Here is a 22,435-nt window from a genome sequence, read left to right as displayed (position 1 = left end):
AATAGAAGCGCATCATTATGACTAATGATGTCATAATTTGCAGTGCAAAAGTACTGCTCCTGCCTTATTTGGACTCCATCAAAGAAAACAAGTGAATGCTATGCTCTGAGGCTCCATGTGTATAACTTTCACAACGATTTTTACATATACTTTGTTAACTGTTTAAAACTCAATTAAGCCCCAACACTCAACATCTGAGACACAGTTATAGAAATATTTACTCACTGGAACTTTAAGTGAAGAGGTTTGGGGGTCAGGTTTTAGGGTTTTCCCCAGATCGGTAATATTCAGTGTCTCTGACACTGTTTCCTCTTGGGGACCTGCCTGGTTTTGAACTGCTTTTCTAACTCAGGCTGCCCCTGTCCTCTCCCAATATGGAAGATCCAGAATTATCCCAAGGAAATCTTACCATTGTCACACCATGAGATGTTTCCTTCCCAAAAATATCTTCCATAAGAATTGACCATTTGGTTTTAGATGGAGTCTCCCAATCTGAAACAAATTGGGAAAATATTAACTTGCTGGAGGAAGAAAATGGTGGGATGATGGTGACAAAAACAGAGGTGGCTTTCTTTGCAAATATTAACCCTAAAGAAGGAAAGGGAATATGAAAGGGGAGAACACACATGAGTAAAAATGACTGAAAAATCTGGTTATGTGAGATATTTGGCAATGACAAGGGTAGAAATTTAAGCTGACTCACTAAGAAGCACCTCTTCAAAGAATGACATTGATAATGACATTAAGAGTGAGATCAGGAATGTTGAGTAGGAAAGAATGGGACGAAGAACCCATTTGGACACATGTCGAATTTAAAGAAGAAGGGACATGGAGACCAAAAGAATTGTGAGAGGATGGAGGGACAGTGAAAGAGAAAGAGCATTTTCAGATTTCCCTGGGTGACGTTTCCTCATGGATCTCTGTCATCCCAATCACTGGAGAGAGCAGATTCTCAAAAGCACTTGTGTCTGCCTGATGCTTACCGGGACAAGGGCCTTGGTGAAGTTCCTGCTCCTCTGTCCTCAGCTCCTCTTCTTGCTCCAAGTGGGAGATGAGGCTGGGTTTGCTCACCTGACACCCTACTCACGGGGAAAGACACATGTTGAGGGAGGATCGTGCAGAGGACAACCCCTTCCATTAGTCTGGGGTCAGTGTTTTGGTCTTCAGTGCTCTGAAGATGGACAAGTCTGACTTAGGAGCAGCAAAATGATGGTGCCACATTTCTAAGGAACACAGTGAAAGGCTTTCATAAAACACAAAACCACAAATATCCACACATTTTGCCCTTCAAAAGAATGAGGATTTTGTTTTTCTTTTTGGCCGTGGCGCATGGCTTGTAGGATCTTACTTCTCCGACCAGGGGTTGAACCCGTGCCCTTGGCAGTGAAAGCTCAGAGTTCTAACCACTGGACTGCCAGGGTTGAGGACGTCTTAACTCAGAAAGCTATGACCAAGCTCAGACACACTTGACAACCTCCAAGGGCAATACAATGGACAGGTCTCAATAGCCAAGGTACCATCAAGGCAGGCACCAGGTCGGCTTGTTCATAACTGTGTTCCGAATCCCCACACAGTTCCTGGGTCACAGCAAGTACTTACAACAAAAACATTTCATTCATGAACGAATAAATGAAGAAATGCTGCCAGTCTTACCCACTGAGGCAAGGTTGCTATAGTTCTCCAGCATCACATCTTTGTACAGTTTTCTCTGAGAAGAATCCAGCAAGGGCCACTCCTTCTCAGTGAAGTCCACGGCAACATCCTGGAAAGTCACTGATTTCTGTAACACCACACACATTTGGGGTCGGTGAGAACCCAGCCTGTATGTGTTCCAAGATGGCTGAGGCTAAAGATTACACAGGAGAGACTCTAAACACAGGATTTTCAATATGGGGATCTGGGGTCTAAACATTTACTCTAGAAGTCACTCAGATGTCTTCTCTTCCAATGAGAAATCTCATGAGATAATCTCATTGCTTCAAACGCAACTCTGACATGGGATCAAACCTACTTCCACTCCAAACCTGGCCTGAGAGCTTTGAGCTATACTATGAGAGAAACACCTGTTATATAAGTCATTTCCCCTAACATCCCTGATACCAGGACAGCCTCACCAACTTCTCCCGCTCTTCCTCTTGCACCCTGATCATGCATTGATCAGCCTGGATAAAGATCTAAAAGAATCCTAACATGTGATGTTGTGGGCATTCTAGGGAAGTGCCTCCTCCACCCTCAGGGGCCTTAAGATCTTGGTGTACCTGGGAACCAACACTGGTTGATGTATGAGGCTCCAGGCCATTGTATGCAAACAGCTCCACATCCTGGGGACAGGAATGGTCTTTTGAAGAAAGAGGAATTTCTGACTCATGGACATAGGCAGGCTCCTGGTTGGACATAGCTAGAGAAAAGAGGACCCATGAGGATTAAAGCCCACCTGACATTCGCAGGTCAGGAAACAGTCTCACACTAACGATATGTGCGCAGTGCACATGCCCCAATCTCACATTCCCTCACACACTCACTCACACACACTGTTGTGCAACAAGCCAGAAAAGCCCTGCTCTACTCAAGGACAGGAAAAAGGGTGGTGGGCCTACATAGCCATAAAGATAATGATATATATTCTCAATTTATGGGTAAAGAAATAGAAGCTCTGAGATAGAGCTGTTACTTCATCCAGACTTATCAAAATAATAAATGGGATGCCGCAGGGTTACCAATGACCAGTATCCCTCCTTACACAGCAACTACAAACACTCCCTGCCTCACCCAAACTCACAAAGACCCTGAATCAGACACAGTCACCTGGGGAGCTCTCAGGACTTCACTCACTCCCACCCCCGTTCAGTTCATGTATCCTCCTCCACTTCTAACCTGGCAGCCCTCCCACTAGCTGTGCACATCCTTGCCCTCAGTGGAGGGGCAGGGGCCACTGGCCACTGAAGCTTGATTTCTGAGGGCATTCATCACCCGAAGAACTTACCACATGTGGGAGACAGACCAAGAGCTGCCATCCTCCGAGAATGATAGTAAATTTGCCTGAATGAAAGCAGGGCACTGGCACCAGAAAGCTACTCTCTCGCTCTCATGGGACTCTTGGAGCAGGCATCTGTAGTAAATGAGAAAAAGACTACTAGGTGTAGCCAAAGGCTTTCTGTCTCTCCCACTAACAGGACAATTCTGACTTTTGTTTTTCAGTGTTTCCTCTTTAGAGCAGCCTGTCTCAGCTTGGGCCTTAACCCTGCTTAGGTAAAACCTCCAGGCAATGTGGCGGAGGTCCCTGACCTACCTCAAGTAAGATTCAGATTCACTCTCTCAAGTAATTTGTTCCCAGTTACAATTCTGTTAAACTCTGTCACTCATTGAACACTTGGGCCCCAGACTTCTTCAACTTCAAGGCACAGTCCTCCTGGCTTAGGATGGCTCCAGCTTCCATGAGGACTGGTCCATCTGGACCATGTGTTCTGATCACCAATGCCTTTTGGCCCCCCACTCCACAACAACATACACACCTGTGGGCCACAGCCCAGGCCTTGTCATCACCAGAAGCAGATTCACTTCACAAACAATGATTCAGAAATTTGCCCTCTGGACAAAACCTCCTACACAACATTCTTCTCACTTAAACTCTACCACTTAGAGGGGATTCCAGGCCACCCAGGCTTCTACCACCTTGCTCCCTAACAGCAAATTCTTCTTCACTGCCCCACCTATTCAGCTGAGAGATCCATCATGTTCCATCACTTCTACAAATTTTTGTCCAAATTCCTTTAATCGTCTACCTAGTATACCCTCAATGAGCAAAAGACCAGTCTGGGATGATTCCAACCATCTGTTTCCTCCCTGAAGGTACCTGGAAACACCAGTCCGCACACACCCAGTCACACTAGCAGCTTTCAAAACAGTCACTAACCTTGAAGGAGCATCTATACTAAAGAAAAGCATAAGTGGTAACCCAATCTCCCCAAAACCATGTAAAAATCTCACCAGTTTTTCTAAACCCCAAACTGTCTTACATGACCCTTGCTTTCAGCAAATAATCTTGCATTTCATTTCACAGTAATCACAACAAAAAAAACATAACTCAGCAAAGAACTGGAAAATGAAACTTAAAAAATACTTTCATTTATAATAGCATAAAACATATAAGGCACATAGGAATAAACAAATAAAAGCTGTGAGACCATGCTAGAAGAAATAAAAAACCTAAATAAGTGAGGAGCTATATCACTTTCATGGGCTGCAAGAGTCAATATTGTTAAGGTATTCACTCTCCCCAAATTCATCTGCAGATACAACACAGTCATCACCAAAATCTCAGCAGGTTATATTCTAGACATTGACAAACAAAATCTAAAATGGGTACCAAAATGCAGAAGATCTAGAAGAGCCAGAACAATGTTAAGAAAGAAAAATAAACTTGGAAGATTCCTATTACTAACTTTACTACAGTAATGAAGAGCTGTTGGAATAAGTATAGACAAAAAGGTCAATGGAACAAAACAGAAATAGACCTACATGTGCATAGTCAAATGATTTTCAATAAGGGAATAAAGAAATTCATTAGGGAAAGTGGTCTTTTTAATAAATAGTGCTGAGACAGCACCCTTCTATAGTTGATAGATGGGATGCTGCCCAATTCATAAATCGCCTAAGAAAGCCAATTAGATCTTCAAATTAGGAAAAAAACAAGGTGCTGCAAGAACTTAATGGACAAAAAGGAACTTTGACCTCCATTATCACTGAATACACAAAAATTTGAATTAAAAAAAAACCTTTTTGAGATAACTCAGACACAAAAAAGTAAAATCCAGAGAACACTTTAACAACATTGAGTTACACAACATTTTAGACTAGACACAAATGGAACTAAACATTAAAAAAAATCAATAATTAGACTTTACCAAAATTAAAAATTTTTAGTCATCAAATGACATTATTAAGAAAATAGGGACTTCCCTGGTGGCACAGTGGTTAAGAATCCGCCTGCCAATGCAGGGAACATGGGTTTTAGCCCTAGTCCAGGAAGATCCCACATGCTGCGGAGCAACTAAGCCCGTGTGCCACAACTACTGAGCCTGAGCTCTACAGCCCGCAAGCCACACTACTGAGCCCACGTGCCACAACTACTGAAGCCTACATACCTAGAGCCCATGCTCCGCAACAAGAGAAGCCACGACAATGAGAAGCCTGGGCACCACCACCGCAACTAGAGAAAGCCCGCGCACGGCAACGAAGACCCAAAACAGCCAAAAATAAATAAATAAATAAGTTTATTTTTTTAAAAAAAGAAAGAAAATAAATAGGCAAGCCACAGATTGAGGAAAAAAGATATTTGCAGTACGTACACCTGACAAAGAATTCACATTCAGACTACATAAAGAACTCCTACAAAACAATAATAATAAAAAATAAAAAAAACTCAACAAAGGCTACAGTTAGACACTTCACAAAATTAAATAAGTGAGGAACAATAAGCATGACAAGTTACTCAAAATCATTAGTCATCAGATGGATGCAAATTAAAACTAATGGTATAACATTTTAACCCACCAGAGCAGCCAAAATTAAAAGACTATAAACACTAAATGGTGGCAAGGATACGGCATACCCAAAACTCTCACATACTAAAGGTGGGGGTGTGAAATGGTTCAATCACTTTGGAAAACAATGCGCCAGTTTCTTAAAAAGTATACCTATCACTTGACTCAGCAATTCCACTCCTAGATATTTACCCAAGAGAAAAATTTTAAAACATGTCCACAAAGATGCATATAAAAATGGTCATAGCAATCTGATTCTTAATAGCCCCAAAGTGTAAGCAATCTAAATATCCATCAACAAAAGAATGAATAAGCAAACTGTGGTATGTAGAGTGGAATACTACTCATCAACGAAAAGAAACTACTGAGACACACAACATGGATGAACTTCTATAATGCTGACCAACAGAAGCGAGACCAAAAAAAAGCTCTATAGCTCCTATTCCACAAATAGGTGAAATTTATTAAGGTCAATAGCAAAATGTGTTTATTTAAGTCAATAGAAGGAAAAAAGTTGGTCGCCTCCTTGCAGGAATATGATATGGTGGTAGAATGAGAAGCAAGAGGGAACTTTCTGGGGCAACTGAAATATTTTATTATTTTTTTCAGTTAGTGGCTATACAATGTACACCGTGTCAAAAAATTCATCAAACTGATCATCTGAGATATGTGCATTTTCTTGAATGTAAATTATACTCTACTTTAAAAAAGTTAAGTGGAGTCTTTCTTACTTTCATGTCTCCAGTTACACAAAAATTCCTCCCACAACTGACCTATGACTCCTATTACCAGTAAGATGTCTGCCCTCCCTCCCTTCTAAAGCCAACCTCTTCAGATCTGCCTCAGCTACACTTAGTCCTCCCTCCAGAGCAAAAGCTTATAAAGACAGTCCACACTATCTCCCTAATACAGTGTACCTAATGTCAATTACCATCATCTCCATCTTCACAGAAAATACAATTACTCCTGTGTCCTGTGTCAGTGGAATCCAGTAAGTGCATTTCAGTCTTAGATCCTCAGCAAAATTTGATGTCTATTTTCTTCGAGAATCATTCTCTTTCTAGGCTTCTATATAATCTCTCCCTAGTTCTCTCTCTACTTCTCTTGATACTCTGTCAAGGTTTTTTCAGAAGGTCTCCTTCTACCATTAAAGGCTGGATTTGCTCAAGAATCAGCCCTTACCCTATTGCTCTTCATACTCTGTGCTTTGCCAAGGCTTCCCTTAATGTCCCTTAATTTTCATCTCTAACACTCAAGGTCCAATATGAATTCAAAATCATATTCTCACTGCCTACTAACAGCCACCAAAGAACATCTCATACAAAAGCCTGTTGAGCCTGTGTTTCTGGGCTCAACGAAGAGAATCAGTAGCCAGCCCTCTGGCCGCTCACAAGAGGGAGGTGAGGTATGGGAATATATGTATGCATATAGCTGATTCACTTTGTTATACAGCAGAAACCAACACAACATTGTAAAGCAATTATACTCCAATAAAGATGAGGGGGGAAAAAAAGCTACAACTTAACTGCTCCATTCCATGGCTCTAATCACTTACAAACTAAAGAAAAATCCACACAACCTTCTTCACATTAAAAATTTAAGTTATTATTTTCATATGAAAAAACTTGGTTTTCTCTGTTAGCTGACTCTCTTTCTCCTACAAAACCTGTCACAATGTATTTTTATGTTTTTACTCCCTTGTTTTTATTTCCTTGTTTTATACTCTGTTTCCTAAACTATATAGGAAACTAGAAGAGTGCACCACTGTACTCAGGTCCTAATCCACTACCCGATATTAAATAGAAAATGAAGGGGGGTGGGGGCAGAAAAGGTCAATGAATAGAGAACAGACTGGTGGTTGCCAAGGGGGAGGGGTTTGGGGGAGGGATAGAGTGGGAGTTTGGGGTTAGCAAATGTAACCTTTTATATACAGAATGGATAAACAACAAGGTTCCACTGTATAGCACAGAGAACTATATTCAATACCCTATGATAAACCATAATGGAAAAGAATGATAAAGTATATACATGTATAACTGAATCACTTTGCTGTACAGCAGTAATAAACACAAAATGATAAATTAATTATACTTCAATAATAAAATTAAGTAGATGTTTTAAAACTCTTGAAAAAAAGTCAATGAATTCTACCTCTTACACCACATGTCTCCAAATCATTTAACTTTCTCCAATTCAACACCCAGCAATAGAGTCTGGATCATATATGCTGGACCATAAAAAAGTCTCAAATTTAAAAAGACAGCAAATGTACTAGATTTGAAATTAATAACAGTAAGATATCTAGAAAATACTCAAATATTTGGAAGTTAAAGACAAATAATTTTATGTAGATGATAAAACAAAGGAAATTTAATAAATATTTTATACTACATGAAAATACAACAAATAAAAACTTGTGAAATGAGGTTAAAATCATTCTCAGAATGAGATGTATACAGTTAAATGTCTACATTAAAAAGTGGACAAGCTCAGTGAAAATCAATGAACTACACTTACGAAAAAAAAGAAAATTAGGGTTTTCCAGAATAAGCCATAAATTAGGCCAAACACAATTCTCAACCAATTTTAAGACAAATAATAGCAAAATATATTCTCCAACCACAATGGAATGAACCTAAAAAACAATGATAGAGGGAAAGCTGGAAAATTTACAAATACATGGAAATGAAACAACACATTCTCACACAACCAACAGGACAAAGAAGAAATCACTGGGGAAATTAGAAAAAACTTTCAGACAAATGAAAACGGAAATGTAACACAGCAAAACTGATGGGATGCAATGAAAGCAGTGCTCAGAGGAAAATTTACAGCAGTTAATATCTACATTAAAGAAGATCTCAAACAACCTAACTTTACACCTTAAGCCACAAGATAAGCACAAACTAAACCTAAAGGCAGCAAAAGAATTAGAACAGAGATAAATGAAATGGAGAGCAGAAAAACTAGAATCAACAAAAGTTGGTTCTTTCAAAAGATCAACAAGATAACTAAAATCAGAAGTAAAAATGGGGACATTACTACCAACCTTACAGAAATTAAAAAGACTCTAAAAGGGTGTTCCCTAGTGGCCTAGTGGTTAGGACGCCAGGCTTTCACTGCCAGGGCCAGGTTCAATCCCTAGTCATCGAACATCCTGCAAGCCGTGAGGCATTGCCAAAAAAAAAAAAAAAATCCACATTATAGAAATAGAAAAGGTATTTTAAAAAATAAAAATAAAGAGAATACCATGAACAACTGTACACCGACAAATTAGGTAATCTAGATAAAATGGACAAATTCCCAGAAACATACACTTTTCCAAAATGGACTAGAGAAGAAATAGAAAATCAACAGACCCATAACAAATAAACAGGCGCAATCAGTCATCAAATTCTCCCAACAAGGAGAAGTCCAGGACCAGATGACTTCACTGGTGAATTCTACCGAACACTTAAGAATTAACACCAATCCTATTCAAACTTTTCCAAAAATAGAAGAGGTAATATTTTTCTAACAAAATCCTTACGGCCAGCATTACCCTGATACCAAAACCAAGACAATCTCAAACACCTCTGGACTCCTAAAGAGACCAAGCTACCTGGAGACCAAGCTACCTGTATACATGTTAAGCCTGGGGTGGTGTTTAGACTCTATGTCGCTGATAGGTTGTCTGGTTCTCAGTCAATGTCACATTATTCTCTATGAGACTCAAAGAAGTGAACAAAGCAGGCAGCTTTTATACCTTTCAGACAAGGAAACAATAAATTTGTAAAGAACTGACACGACAAAGTTTGGGCCTGAGGTAGTAAATTGGTAAAGAAGCAATAAATTTTGTTTATACAGCCTTCTCAGCCCTGAACTTCATATTTATCTCTGGAGATAAGGATGTCTCTTTGCCTTCTGGTACAGGGAAGGTGCCTTAGGTGCCTTTCACACGGGAGATTTATTTCCTACTTTCAGGGTAGCAAAAAAGGGTCAGAGTGTCCTTCTCACACCAACTGTTTTCTTACGTAACTTTAATTCAAAATAATCAATATGCCAAAGTGGCATATTTTGGGGCATCTTGCCCTGACCTCCATCACTGCTAATCCATTATGTCATAGTTACCCCAGTCATTTATTGTTTGGCTGAATTAATCCTTTAGCAGTTTTGTTTTGTTTTTTCATATAGGTGATTATCAAATCTCATCTGAATTCATGCTGATTTGTTATACATATCAGCAATTTCTGACATACAGCAAAGTGATTCGGTTATACATTTGCCAAGCACAGTACCTCGCACGTAGAAATTACTTTTAAAATATTGAATGAAGAAAAGGATACATGAATAGTAAAATCAAGTTCAAATGATAAAAGTTAAAAAAAAAAATCACATTACTTTAGTATCTTCCGGTATCTAGGAAAACGTGTCACTCATCAGTTTTCCTTTGTCAAAAATATTGGATATTCTCGAATATTTTCTTTTGCAGATGAAATTTAGAATCAGCTGTACTACTGGTATAATGTATTTTCATTTTCATTGTTTTGATATTTTAAGGTCTTCATTTTCTAAGTGTTTCTAAATAGGCACATCAATTTATTGAAATGATCTTACGTTAAAATGTTTAGAATATTTCCAATTTTTCACAAGTAGAAAAACAACACTTGGAAGAAATATTTGCAGCTAAATTTTTGCAGTTTTTTTCAAGTTTTTCCTTAGAACGAATTTCTAGATAGTGAAATGCTTAGTCAACATTTATGACTAAACATTTAGTAAGTGTTGCCAAAATGCTCCCAAAACTGCTTTATCTGCAGTCTCTTTAGCTACACATATTTATCATACATTAGAAAAAAAACACTTGTCTGCCAAGGTGATGAATTATGTTCTTTTCAAATTAAAAACTGAGTAGGGATGTAAAATACTGTAGCACACAATTTTATAGCTTGTCAACTGGAAAATAAGGAGCAAGCTGTTTAATTCCTTGAGCTGTAATTAAATGTTACCAAGCACCAGTCTTACCTATTTTCTAGAAATGTGAACAAACCAGATGTAATAAAACACAAATAGAAAAATGTAATACTCTTGGGAACAACTTATGAAACTGGGTGAAGGAATAATAATAAAAGTAGTTGCATTTCTCTTTGAAAGGTTTACAAAGAGAGTGAACAGCACTGCACTGGTGGGAACCCAGGTCCCACCTCATGTTAAGCACGATCCAGTATTGGGTTTACCTGAACCCCACAGAAAACCAATCAGATGGGCCTTACAGCACCATCAGAGGTGCGCAAACAGGCTCAGAGAGTTTAAGTAACTGCCAGAAAATTGCATAGCAGGTGGCAGGGGTGAGACCTGGGTCCTAATTTCTTTAACTGCAAAGCCTGAGTTCATTCCTCCCTTTGGAGGTGGCAGTGGCGGCATGGTTTTATTTGATAAGTACCACCTGTGTGAGAACAGTGAGGGTTCTCAGAGATTCAAGAATACTACATCAGCTGATGTAGTAGATTCTCAACAAATATTAGCTCCCTTCTCTTTCCCCTTTTGCAGTGAGGAAATAAACAAATGTTAACCATCTTTCATTCATTTCTAGATACCATGGTACCTGTCTCCAAATGAGATCAGGTGCTGCCACCTTCTGGGTATAAAGAGGTATTGCAAGCCTTCTGAGGTCACACTTGGAACAAACCTTTGCCTTTCTCAAGTAGAGGATTTGGGTTCCAACATCAGATTACTAAGGAGAGACTCGATAAGTTAAAAAAAGAGGTTCAGAGTCACTGAAAAACAAGGTCTCCACCCTCACCTCCCACTTATTCCTCTATTCTCAATTTACAAATTTCTGCTCAAGTTTCTGTCCCCCAACTTTTCTTGCCAACATCAATACCAATGCTACAAATAACAACATAAGCATGCTTACTATGTACAAAGTATCTCCTGAGTCTTTCCAGGGACTCTCATTTAATACTCACAAGTTCCCCAGGAGGTAAGCAGTATCCTGAGGAAAAAGTAGGGCATGTACTGAAGGGTTAGGTCATGTGACGAAGGTCAAACAGGGGCTAATGAACCTGATTCCAGAGCCACACATGTCCCCTCTCACGGTGACCTCTGCATGTGAACCCCCTGACACCAAATCAGGAAAACAGCTTTTTCCTGATTCTTGTCTTGATCTCAGTACATGATCCTGCCCACTACCAACCTCCCCTCTCTCCCTCTTCCCGGGGAACCTCTGCTCTTGGCCACTGTGCATCATATCCCAAGGTTGTCCTCCTCCATCTCTCCCATCTCAATGGCAACGCTCTTTTTGAGACTCCTGCTCGTGGTCCTTCCTCCTTTGCCAGGATCCCTAAGGGCCAGGGTTCTCCTGAGCCTTCCTCTCCCTTATCCCACACATGTTCACACTCTGAAATCCCTCCTCCCTTGGGTACTGACATACAGGTTCTGATTACACATCCATGAAGGTTGTTGTCTGTCTGTCCTTGAGACCTCAGGTGACCCCACCGTGCTGCAAGCCCAGATTTCTTGCCCATGGGGGCTCCATCCAAGAATGGGCTCACGGACTTCCCTGGTGGCACAGTGGTTAAGAATCCACCTGCCAATGCAGGGGACACGGGTTCGAGGCCTGGTCTGGGAAGATCCCACATGCCGCGGAGCAACTAAGCCCATGCGCTACAACTACTGAGCCTGCGCTTTAGAGCCCACAAACCACAATTACTGAGCCCGAGCACCTAGAGCCCGTGCTCCGCAACAAGAGAAGCCAAGGCAATGAGAAGCAAGCACACCACAACAAGGAGTAGCCCCCGCTCGCTGCAACTAGAGAAAGCCTGCATGCGCAGCAACGAAGACACAACGCAGCCATAAATAAATAAATAAATAAATTTATTTTTTAAAAAAGAATGGGGGCTTCCCCTGGTGGCGCAGTGGTTGAGAGTCCGCCTGCCGATGCAGGCAACACGGGTTCGTGCCCCGGTCCGGGAAGATCCCACATGCTGAGGAGCGGCTGGGCCCGTGAGCCATGGCCGCTGATCCTGCGTGTCCGGAGCCTGTGCTCCACAACGGGAGAGGCCACAACAGTGAGAGGCCCACGTACCGCAAAAAAAAAAAAAAGAATGGGTTCACTAAACTTGTTTCCTCATCTGGAAACTGGAGGTTATAACACTGGATTATGGGACTGTATGTGCTCAATAAATGTTCACTCTAAAACACTATTATTTTTATCATAAAACAAAATGGCCGTTGGCGATTTAAACTGTAAACTGTTAATTTACAGTGGATGCCACTCTCCACTACTTGGTACTTGCCCCAGGCAGCATGAGCCAGAGAAATGGGTAGATGAGCGCTACGTGAACATTTCCCCTGCAATATCTAATAAGACCTCAAGGTAAACACCTAACACTGAGCTCCTGCCAGCCTCCCCATCTCAATGGCAACTCCATGCTTCCAGGAGCTCCAGGCAAAAAGCCTTGAAGTCATCCTGGATTCTCCTTTTTCACACTTTAGATCCAAATCACCAGCAAATCCCACGGGCTTTACCTTGAAAGCTTACCCAAAATCTGGCCACTCCTCACCACCTACTCTAATACTGCCTTGGTGCAAGGCACCACCTCTCTCCTAGATCATTCCAATAGCTTCCTAAAGTATCCCTGTTTCTGTCCTTTAGTTTATATGGCAAGTAGAACTTTGCCAGTAAAATGTAGGTCACATCACTCTGTTGCTCAAAACCTGCTGGCATCCCATCTCACTCAGCCAAAGCCCTACATTCCTGCTGCCTCATCCACAACCCCTCCTGGCTCCCGGCCCCTGTGGCCCTGCTCACACTATCCTCCTCACTGGGCCTTATGCCTGTGCTAGGCATGTTCCCGCCTTGGGATCTTTGCACTTGCTGTTCTCTACACGGAAATGTGCTTCTCCGCATTCAAGTGTACCTGCTCCCTCTCCTGCTTCGGATCTTTAGTCAACTTTAAGTGTCTCGACATGGCATTTACCGGCCACTCTAATCAAAATGCAAACCTCTGCTTGTCTATCCCTAAACCCCACTCCTTCTTCTATTTTTCTTCAAAGCACTAACCTCCACTTAATATACCGTGTTAAATCAGGGTAGGCTCTATTTTACTGCAAAAACAGACTTCAAATCTCAATGACTCGATGAAACGGAAGTTTATGTCTGGCTCATGTTACTTGTTCAACCTGGGCTGGTGGTGAAACTTTACCAGTTACACGGGGGCATGCCTCTTGTATCTGAGCCAACTGAAACCCGTGGTCATTCTGTCCAAGGATGATTAGAAGGGTGTGCCTAGAGAACTGTGCACCTTGACACACACGCTCTGGCCCTGAAGTGCTCATAGCTCATTGCCCAGAACTAGTCACATGCCCCTGCTAGTTCCAGGGATCCTGGGAAGTGTAGGACAGCACACAGAATACCTAGTAAGCATTACTGTCTCTCCCACACATACTATGTATTTTACTTGTTTAGTTTTCTTTCCTTATGCCCAGTCAGACAATAAGCTCCAGGCAGATAGATTTTCCACTTCTTTGTTTCTTTCACTGTTGAGGTGTCTGGAACAGTTACCTCAGATGACAAACAGGATAATAGTGAGCAAAAGAATGAATGGATGACAAATAAGCTGATCTACATTTCTCTTCATATTGAGAAGGCCCTCCCGAACCTGGGGGTCTTGGGAAGATCACAAAGGAGGGGGTCTATGGATCTTGGTGTATGTGTGTGGGGGGCTCCCCTTCAGGTCCTATGAGATGTATGTTGACCCAGCTGCTAGGACACAGCCATAAAGCTTAGCTACACCTTGGCTCCTGAACTGCCCACAATGTGGGGCAAGGTAAACAAAACGGTTCAAGCCTGGATAGAGAGTGCACTCACATCAATTTCAAACCTGGGGAATATTTTCAAAGTCTCATGGTAATGCAAACTAGAGGCCAGAGCAAGGTTCTGGAGTGTTTCTCATCTGAGCAATTATACCACTTGTTGAGCTACACTCAGTGACCCTGAATACAGATGCAACAGGACTACCTCAGCATCTAAGTGACTGGAAGTGGAGCAGGGGAGTCTAGGAACAGTTATGGGATCTATTAAAGAAGTTTTGACTCCTGTTTCTACACAATACATGAAACAAAACCACGATGATCAGACTGATATCAGCACAGATAAATGCGATGGAGAGAGAATTTTCAAAGAGGTACTGAGATTGTTTAATTTCTCTTTTAATTTCCTTTATAACACAGTGAAAACAGTTCCCTTTTTCTATTTCAATACATCTTAGCCCATTCTCATTGGGATCTGTTTTTCTCTGTGCCAGGATCAGCACGAGGGTGAGGTAAGACAGGTTGCTGGAGTACAAAATTCAAACAGGTGCTTTCAGCATCATACAAGTGCAGGGTTAATGCTTCCGCCCACATACCTCACCCTAATCTCACCCCTGCTCCCCACAATTACAGAAGATCTGCCTCCTACATCAGTTTTTTGGTCCAAAACACATTTTACCCTTTAAAATTGTTCTATTGTGACTTCTCCTTTTGTGGCCATAATTCTTCCAATATTTGATTTAAAATCCCCACATTCAATTTTATAATACTGCCCCAAGATATTCAGAATTTGCAGATGTAAATACTAAAGACAGAATGATTCTTTTGTTACTTTTATGGAGTGATATTTCTGCCTCTGCTAGAACTGTTTCTAACAGTGTTACTCTTGTACACATAGACAAAGTAACAATAGTAGTGAGAACACTGCATGCCACTTTTCTCATTCCAGAAATGTGCTACATTTGTAAATTAATATCTCTATGTACTTCACTATCTGTAAGCTTTCAACCAGATGAAATGTACCAGGGGTAAAAGGGCAGGTTAACAGGCAATCTAGGTATACTGATTAAACCTTCCACTCAAAACTATTTTAAGTGCAACACAAAATACAGACAGAGGGCTTCCCTGGTGGTGCAGTGGTTAAGAATCCGCCTGCCAATGCAGCGGACACGGGTTCGAGCCCCAGTCCGGGAAGATCCCACATGCCGCCGAGCAACTAAGCCTGTGCGCCACAACTACTGAGCCTGCAGTCTAGAGCCCACGAGCCACAACTACTGAGCCCACGTTCCACAACTACTGAAGCCTGTGCGCCTAGAGTCCGTGCTCCGCAACAAGAGAAGCCATCTCAATGAGAAGCCTGCGCACCGCAACAAAGAGTAGCCTCTGCTCACCACAACTAGAGAAAGCCCGGGTGCAGCAATGAAGACCCAACACAGCCAAAAAATAAATTTAATTAATTAATTAATTTTAAAAAAAAGACAGATATCTTTCAAAATCATTCACAAGCTGGCGATAAATACTCAGAAATTTAAAAATGTGTGATTTCTAAGACGACAATTACAATTGCTGAAATAAAGGTAAAATGGCAGGGACTAAGTAAACAGTTTTATCAGATTACACACAGCCCCCAAAAAATTGTTTTCTAGAGTATCACACAAAGTGTGGTTCCCCCAGCCAGCTGCATAACCATCATCTAGAGAGCTTTAATAATTCTGATGCCCAGTTCATATCCAAGTCCAACTGGATGAGACTCTTTGGAGTAGACTGATGAATCTGTTTTAACAAGCATTATAGGTGACTTCTATGCAGGCTTAAATTTAAAGACCACTTCTAGAAAATAAACATGAGGGCACACAGATAAAACGATGATAAGTATAAAGAGCCATGGGGGACAGAGGGAAACGGGCTGAACTGATTCTAAATAGAATTCCAAAGGGAGAGAGAAGGAGCACAGGCAGTTATTGCAAAATATAGTAGCTGTGGATTTCTCATTTCAAAAAGCAGATATAAAGAGACTGAAGATAAAAACAGATCACAGATACAACAACACTGAACCAGAGAAACAGCAATGGCAAAAAGAATATTTTAACAGCAGCCGGGGAAAAAGCATAGGTTATCTTTAAAGCAATGATTCCCAAACTTCAAGATGCATCTGAATCACCTGGAGGGCTTGTTAAAACACACTGAAGGGCTTCCCTGGTGGCGCAGTGGTTGAGAGTCCGCTTGTCGATGCAGGGGACACAGGTTCGTGCTCCGGTCTGGGAAGATCCCACATGCCGCGGAGCGGCTAGGCCCGTGAGCCATGGCTGCTGAGCCTGCGTGTCCGGAGCCTGTGCTCCGCAACGGGAGAGGCCACAACAGTGAGAGGCCGTGTACAGCAAAAACAAACAAACAAAACACTGAAAACATATTTTATAAAAACAAACCAAAAAACTCACATTGCTAGGCCGCATCCCCAGTTTCTGATTCATCAGAAACTGGGGATGCAAGAATATGCATTTCTAATAAGTTCCCAGGTGATGCTGATGTTGTACGTCTGAAGAGTACACTTTAAGAATCACTGCTTTAAAGAAATAAACATTAGCCTGACACCTGACTCCTCGCCAGCAACAATGGAAGCCAAAAGATAATGGAACATCTTCATGGCTCTGGAATAAAATATACAGTCCTTTAGCAACCAAAATGCCTACTAAGATGGCAAAATAAAGGTATATTGGGGCTTGCCATTCAGAGAAAAGAGAAATTCTAAAATACGTTATTTTAGAGAGAAATAAAAAAATCAAGGAACCAAAGTAAAGAGTGTTAAGAACTTATATCGAAGAGTCCAAGAATCAAAGTAAGCATACAAAATGGAAAATGTGTGGGTAAAATGAAACTAAAAATGACTGTATACAATGAAAATCTCTTCTGAGGTTTAAAAATAGATAGAATTAAAATGCATGATCACAAAACCATGTAAATCAGGAGAGTGATAACATATCAAAAATCTAGGGACTTCCCTGGTGGCACAGTGGTTAAGAATATGCCTGCCAATTCAGGGGACATGGGTACGAGCCCTGGCCCGGGAAGATCCCACATACTGCAGAGCAACTAAGCCCGTGTGCCACAACTACAGAGCCTGTGCTCTACAGCCCGTGAGCCACAACTACTGAGCCCACGTGCCACAACTACTGAAACATGTGCACCTAGAGCCCGTGCTCTGCAACAAGAGAAGCTACTGCAATGAGAAGCCCACGTACTGCAACGAAGACAAAACACAGCCATGAATAAATAATTAAAAAATCTAAATTTCATGAACGAGCATGAATAAGAATACTCCAAAATAACGACTAAAATAATAGACATAAATAAATTCAATATGCATATAAACATGTAGATAAATTCAAAATATGCAGAGAAAAATGTGGAATGAAAAAAGTACTCAAATCAAAGGAAGATAGAGGAAAGAAAAAAGGATGTTAAGGGACAAAATGCTTCAACTAAAATATGTATATTCTCAAAATGGAGTAAAAACAATCCAGTTATATGTTGTTTACAAGAGAAAGGATATAGCAAGAATGGAAATTTTAAAAAGATATACAAGGCAAATACTTTTAAAAAAAAACCTGGTTTAAATATATTAATATCAGAATGAACTAAGGCAAAAAGGCTAATAGAGAAAACTGAGGAATTACAAAAAGAAGAGGTACAATCCAAGAAAAAGCTACATATATTTCATAATATAGCCTCAAAAATATATCCGTGGTAGGACTTCCCTGGTGGTGCAGTGGTTAAGAATCCGCCTGCCAATGCAGGAGACACGGGTTCAAGCCCTGGTCTGGGAAGATCCCACGTGCCGCGGAGCAACTAAGCCTGTGCGCCACAACTACTGAGCCTGCACTCTAGATCCCGCGAGCCACAGCTACTGAAGCCCGCACGCCTAGGGCCCATGCTCCTCAACAAGAGAAACCACCTCAATGAGAAGCCCGCGCACCACAACAAAGAGTAGCCTCCCCCCCCGTCACTGCAACTAGAGAAAGCCCGCGTGCAGCAAGGAAGACCCAACGCAGCCAAAGTTAAATAAATAAGTTTATTAAAAAATATATATATATCAGGGGTGGGGGGCAGAACTCTAAGGAGATGGACAAAGCCACTACCAGAGCTCTCAATAATATGTTCAAGCAGACAATTCAATAACTATATGCAGATTGCACAAGATGAAACAGTATTTCCTAACTATAAACTCCAACCACACATGGGGCACAATGTGTGTCTCAGAAAACGTCATCAATCTCTGACTATAGTGCAATCAAGTTAGCAAACAAAACCAAAAGATAACCCGAAAAACATCACAGAAATGGAAATTAAAAGGCCTAAATAATTCACATGCCAAAGAAGTCATAATATTTGATAATATTTAGAACTGAAGTAAAATAAAATACTACCACTGTAATCCTTTCGGATGTGCACGTTCCAATGTAAGAAACTGTAAAGAAACATGCCAAAAAGGTAAAAGGAAGACAATTATAAAGAACAGAAAGTTATGAAATAGAAAACGTATACATTATAAAGTGGTTCTTCATGAAAAACAAAATTGACAGAATTGTGGCAGGATGTATTTTTTTAAAAAAAAGAATATATAAATACAAGAATGAAAACCTAGAAAACACTACACTTGCAGCAGCATTAAAAATATAATAAAAGCACATTATTAACAACTTTGACTATACAGTTTAGCCTTAGATGGAATGAATAAATTCCTAAAGAAATTTTACTTACCATAATGAAATAGAGAACTTGGATGCCCTATGACTCTTATAGAACTGAAACAACAGCTTTAAAATTTTCCACAAAGAAAATTCAGACCCCAATGGTTTTTCCTGGTAAAACTCCCTTTTAAGGAACAAGTTATTCTACTCTTAGGCAAAATATTCCAGAGTTTAGAAAAAAAAAAGGGGAACACTCCCACCCCACTTTATGAGGCTGGAATAAACCTGAAACAGAAAAGGAAAATTACAAGCCAATTTCACTCAAACATAGATGCAAATCATAAAAAGATAAAAAATAAAAAATAAATACTAGCAACCAGAAACCAAAAATGGTAAAATAGTACATATCCTTTCCAATTTAGTTATTTTACCAAAGCAAATTTAATGTAACATTAGCAAATCAATTGGTTTAATTCACCACATTATCAGGTAAATGAGAAAGTCTTAGTTTTCACTTATTCATTCAAAGCACAAACAGAACTAGAACCTATCACAGACCTATCATAGTTTTCAAAGGGTGATTGAAATCCATCAACACATCAAAGAAGTTGCTGGGGGGGGGGGGCGGAAATCACTTGTTAAAAGCTTACAGCTGTCCATGACAAAAACTCTTAAATTAGGAAATAGGAGACTTCTTTTACCTAATAAACGCTTTTCAAAAAAAAAAAAAAAGCCTCCAGCAAACTTTCAAGTTAACTTCCCTTAAAGTCAGAAAGAAAACAGGACTGCTTCAAGATTGCTATCCAACTCCATTCAATGCTACTCAAAGTCCTCAGCCTGTCTAGCAAAGAAAGTAAATGTTAAAAAATGTGTGTGATGCAAAAGGAAAGTATACACTTCCCTAGGAATAAATCTAACAACAAACCAAACCCTTAAATCGTTTTTGCTGATCCTCATAAAACTTTATTGAAAGGCATTATACAAGATATAACTGGGACTTCCCTGGTGGCACAGTGGTCGAGAATCTGCCTGTCAATGCAGGGGACACAGGTTCGAGCCCTGGTCTGGAAAGATCCCACGTGCCATGGAGCAACTAAGCCCGCGAGCCACAACTACTGAGCCCGCGTGCCACAACTACTGAAGCCCGCTGGCTTAGAGCCCGAGCTCCGCAACAAGAGAAGCCATCACATTGAGAAGCTCGTGCACCACAATGAAGAGTAGCCCCCACTCGCAGCAACTAGAGAAAGCCCGCACGCAGCAACAAAGACCCAGCGCAGCCAAAAATAAATTTATTTAAAGAAAGAGATAACTAATTAATTGTAAAATTCAATGGCATAATGATGCCAATATTCTCAAAATCCATATATATATTCAACACAACTTGAAAACAAAACCCCGGTATGTGGAACTTCGTAAACTGACTAAAATTTGAGTCACAAAATACCTGAAAAAGAATGGGTAGGTAGGTGCATATAATCTTCTACAAGATATTTGGAAATATCTAAATTAAAATGGGTACTTCCATCAATATGGAAAGAGGGTGTCTCTGAAAATAGTTTAGTGTAAGTCCACCTACAAGTAATTACCAAAATTAGTAAATACATTTTTGAGAAAACATATAAGCAGTAAAATCCAGGAATAAAATCATGGGGAAAGAGAAAGACGCAGTTTAAGAGAATACAGGTTTCCGAGGTTTCAAATACTTATTTTTCTTGGCCTGGTTTGCAGATTCACTTTATTTTTCTTTTAATTTTCTGTGTTTTCATATTTTTGTGGGACATATATGTCCTATATTCTGATAAAAGAATTATTTGAAGGGAAAAAAATAAACAGGAAGTACCAAATAAGGTGGTAAAGATCAACGCAAAATATTAGTAATCACAATAAATATTAATGGACTAATTCTCAAATTAAACAACAATGTTGAAGTGCATTTTAAAATCTAGTTATAAGCTATTTACACGAGAGTCAACTAAAGTAAATAAAGATAAATAACTGAAATGTTTAAGTGTAAAAATTATTCAAGATAAATGGTAACAGAAAGAAAACCAGTGTGCTCCTATTAATGTTAGACAAAGCTGACCACAAAGCAAAAGGTAGGTAGTTTATCCTTGCGGTCTCCAATTCCTGACACACACACACACACACACACACACACACACACACACACACAAACACACACAAAATAATGTCCTGAATTCACTTCGGCCGGGCTTTTCTGTCCCCATCCCAAAATGTCAGTTTTTTTGGACCAGATCACCAGTGCCTCCCCCTTGTCGCTAAATACAGTGGTCCTAAACTTCATCACTAGCGTTTCATACCGCTTATCACAGGATCTAAAACACACTCTTCCTGGCTGCCTGGCTTCCCGGTCCCAGGTCCCTATCCCCCGATACCCCTCCCTGCCTTATGGCCTCTCTTGTCCTCAGGAAAGCGGGGAGTAAAGGGTTAAGTGAGGAAAGCGGGTCTTACATCACGGAGGGTAGAATCACGGGGAGCAGAGGTCACGGAAGCTGCTGCCGAAGGGACGAGAAACTCATTGAAAGGTCCGGTCTGTCGCGGGGACCAACAGCTCGGAAGTAGCCGCGGTGGACCGCTCCTCTGCCCATGTGTACAGCAGCAATCGCCTCCGGAGAGTAATGGCTTCCGCTTCACTTCCGCCTTCTAAGTGTCGCGGGACTTCATAACCGGCCTCTAACCAGGAAGCACAGACGGAAAGGACTCTGGGAAATGTAGTTCTGGAGTTTAGACGGGCATGGCGGGGGTACCTCGGTGGAAACTGCGGATGGCGCTAATTTCCCCCCAACTTCTAATTGTTCAAGTGCCTCGGGACTCAGTTCTCAGGCCTCTTTTCGTCTTATAATCCCTGTGGTAGCACTGAATCTTACCTCTTTAAGTACTGTGTATACACTCAAGAGTCAAAATTCCATCCCACACCTCTGCCCTGAATGCCAGACAGAATGAGATATTCTCTCTCCACTTGGGTATTTTAGAGACACATTTAAAGTCCACAAATCAAACTCCTGACTCCACCTTATCAACTTCAAATAATAGCAACCCCATCTTTCACATGTCCATTGTAAACCTTGGCAACATCATGGACCCTTCTTTGTCCCATTGATCCAACAGGCAACGCTCAGCTCTACCTTGACCATCAATCCAGAATCTGATTGCTTTGCCAGAAATGTTTTTCTTGTTTCTGAGTCATGAAAGGTCACAGCAGGACTTGAAACTGGCCCTCCTGGGCAAAACACCCTTTCTGGGTCCCCCATTTCTTATTTGTAGGATGAAGGCTTCAGCCTCCTAGACTTTGCCTGAGTTCCAAATGGCAGATTCAAACAGCTGCTAATCAGGGAAACAGGGAATGCAGAAACAATGGAGGAATAGTCAAGAAACTATAGTGCAGTGATTAAA

General features: G+C 40.8%; 1 protein-coding gene across 1 annotated transcript in view; it reads right to left on the bottom strand.

Annotated features, from left to right (window-relative positions):
- Window positions 1-21,640, bottom strand: part of LOC132422870 (zinc finger protein 721) — an 83,130-nt gene extending 61,490 nt beyond the window's left edge. Inside the window, 6 exon segments of the mRNA XM_060007960.2 lie at window positions 410-492; window positions 984-1,079; window positions 1,654-1,780; window positions 2,259-2,398; window positions 2,984-3,109; window positions 21,494-21,640. Of these exon segments, the coding sequence (XP_059863943.2) occupies window positions 410-492; window positions 984-1,079; window positions 1,654-1,780; window positions 2,259-2,398; window positions 2,984-3,014 (477 nt within the window). The 5' untranslated portion in view covers window positions 3,015-3,109; window positions 21,494-21,640.
- Between the last annotated feature and the right edge of the window lie 795 nt (window positions 21,641-22,435).

This window comes from Delphinus delphis, chromosome 3 (assembly GCF_949987515.2).
Source record: "Delphinus delphis chromosome 3, mDelDel1.2, whole genome shotgun sequence".
Classification (NCBI taxonomy): domain Eukaryota; kingdom Metazoa; phylum Chordata; class Mammalia; order Artiodactyla; family Delphinidae; genus Delphinus; species Delphinus delphis.
Note: the sequence above shows the minus strand (reverse complement) of the source record. Positions and strands in the feature narration are given on the sequence as shown.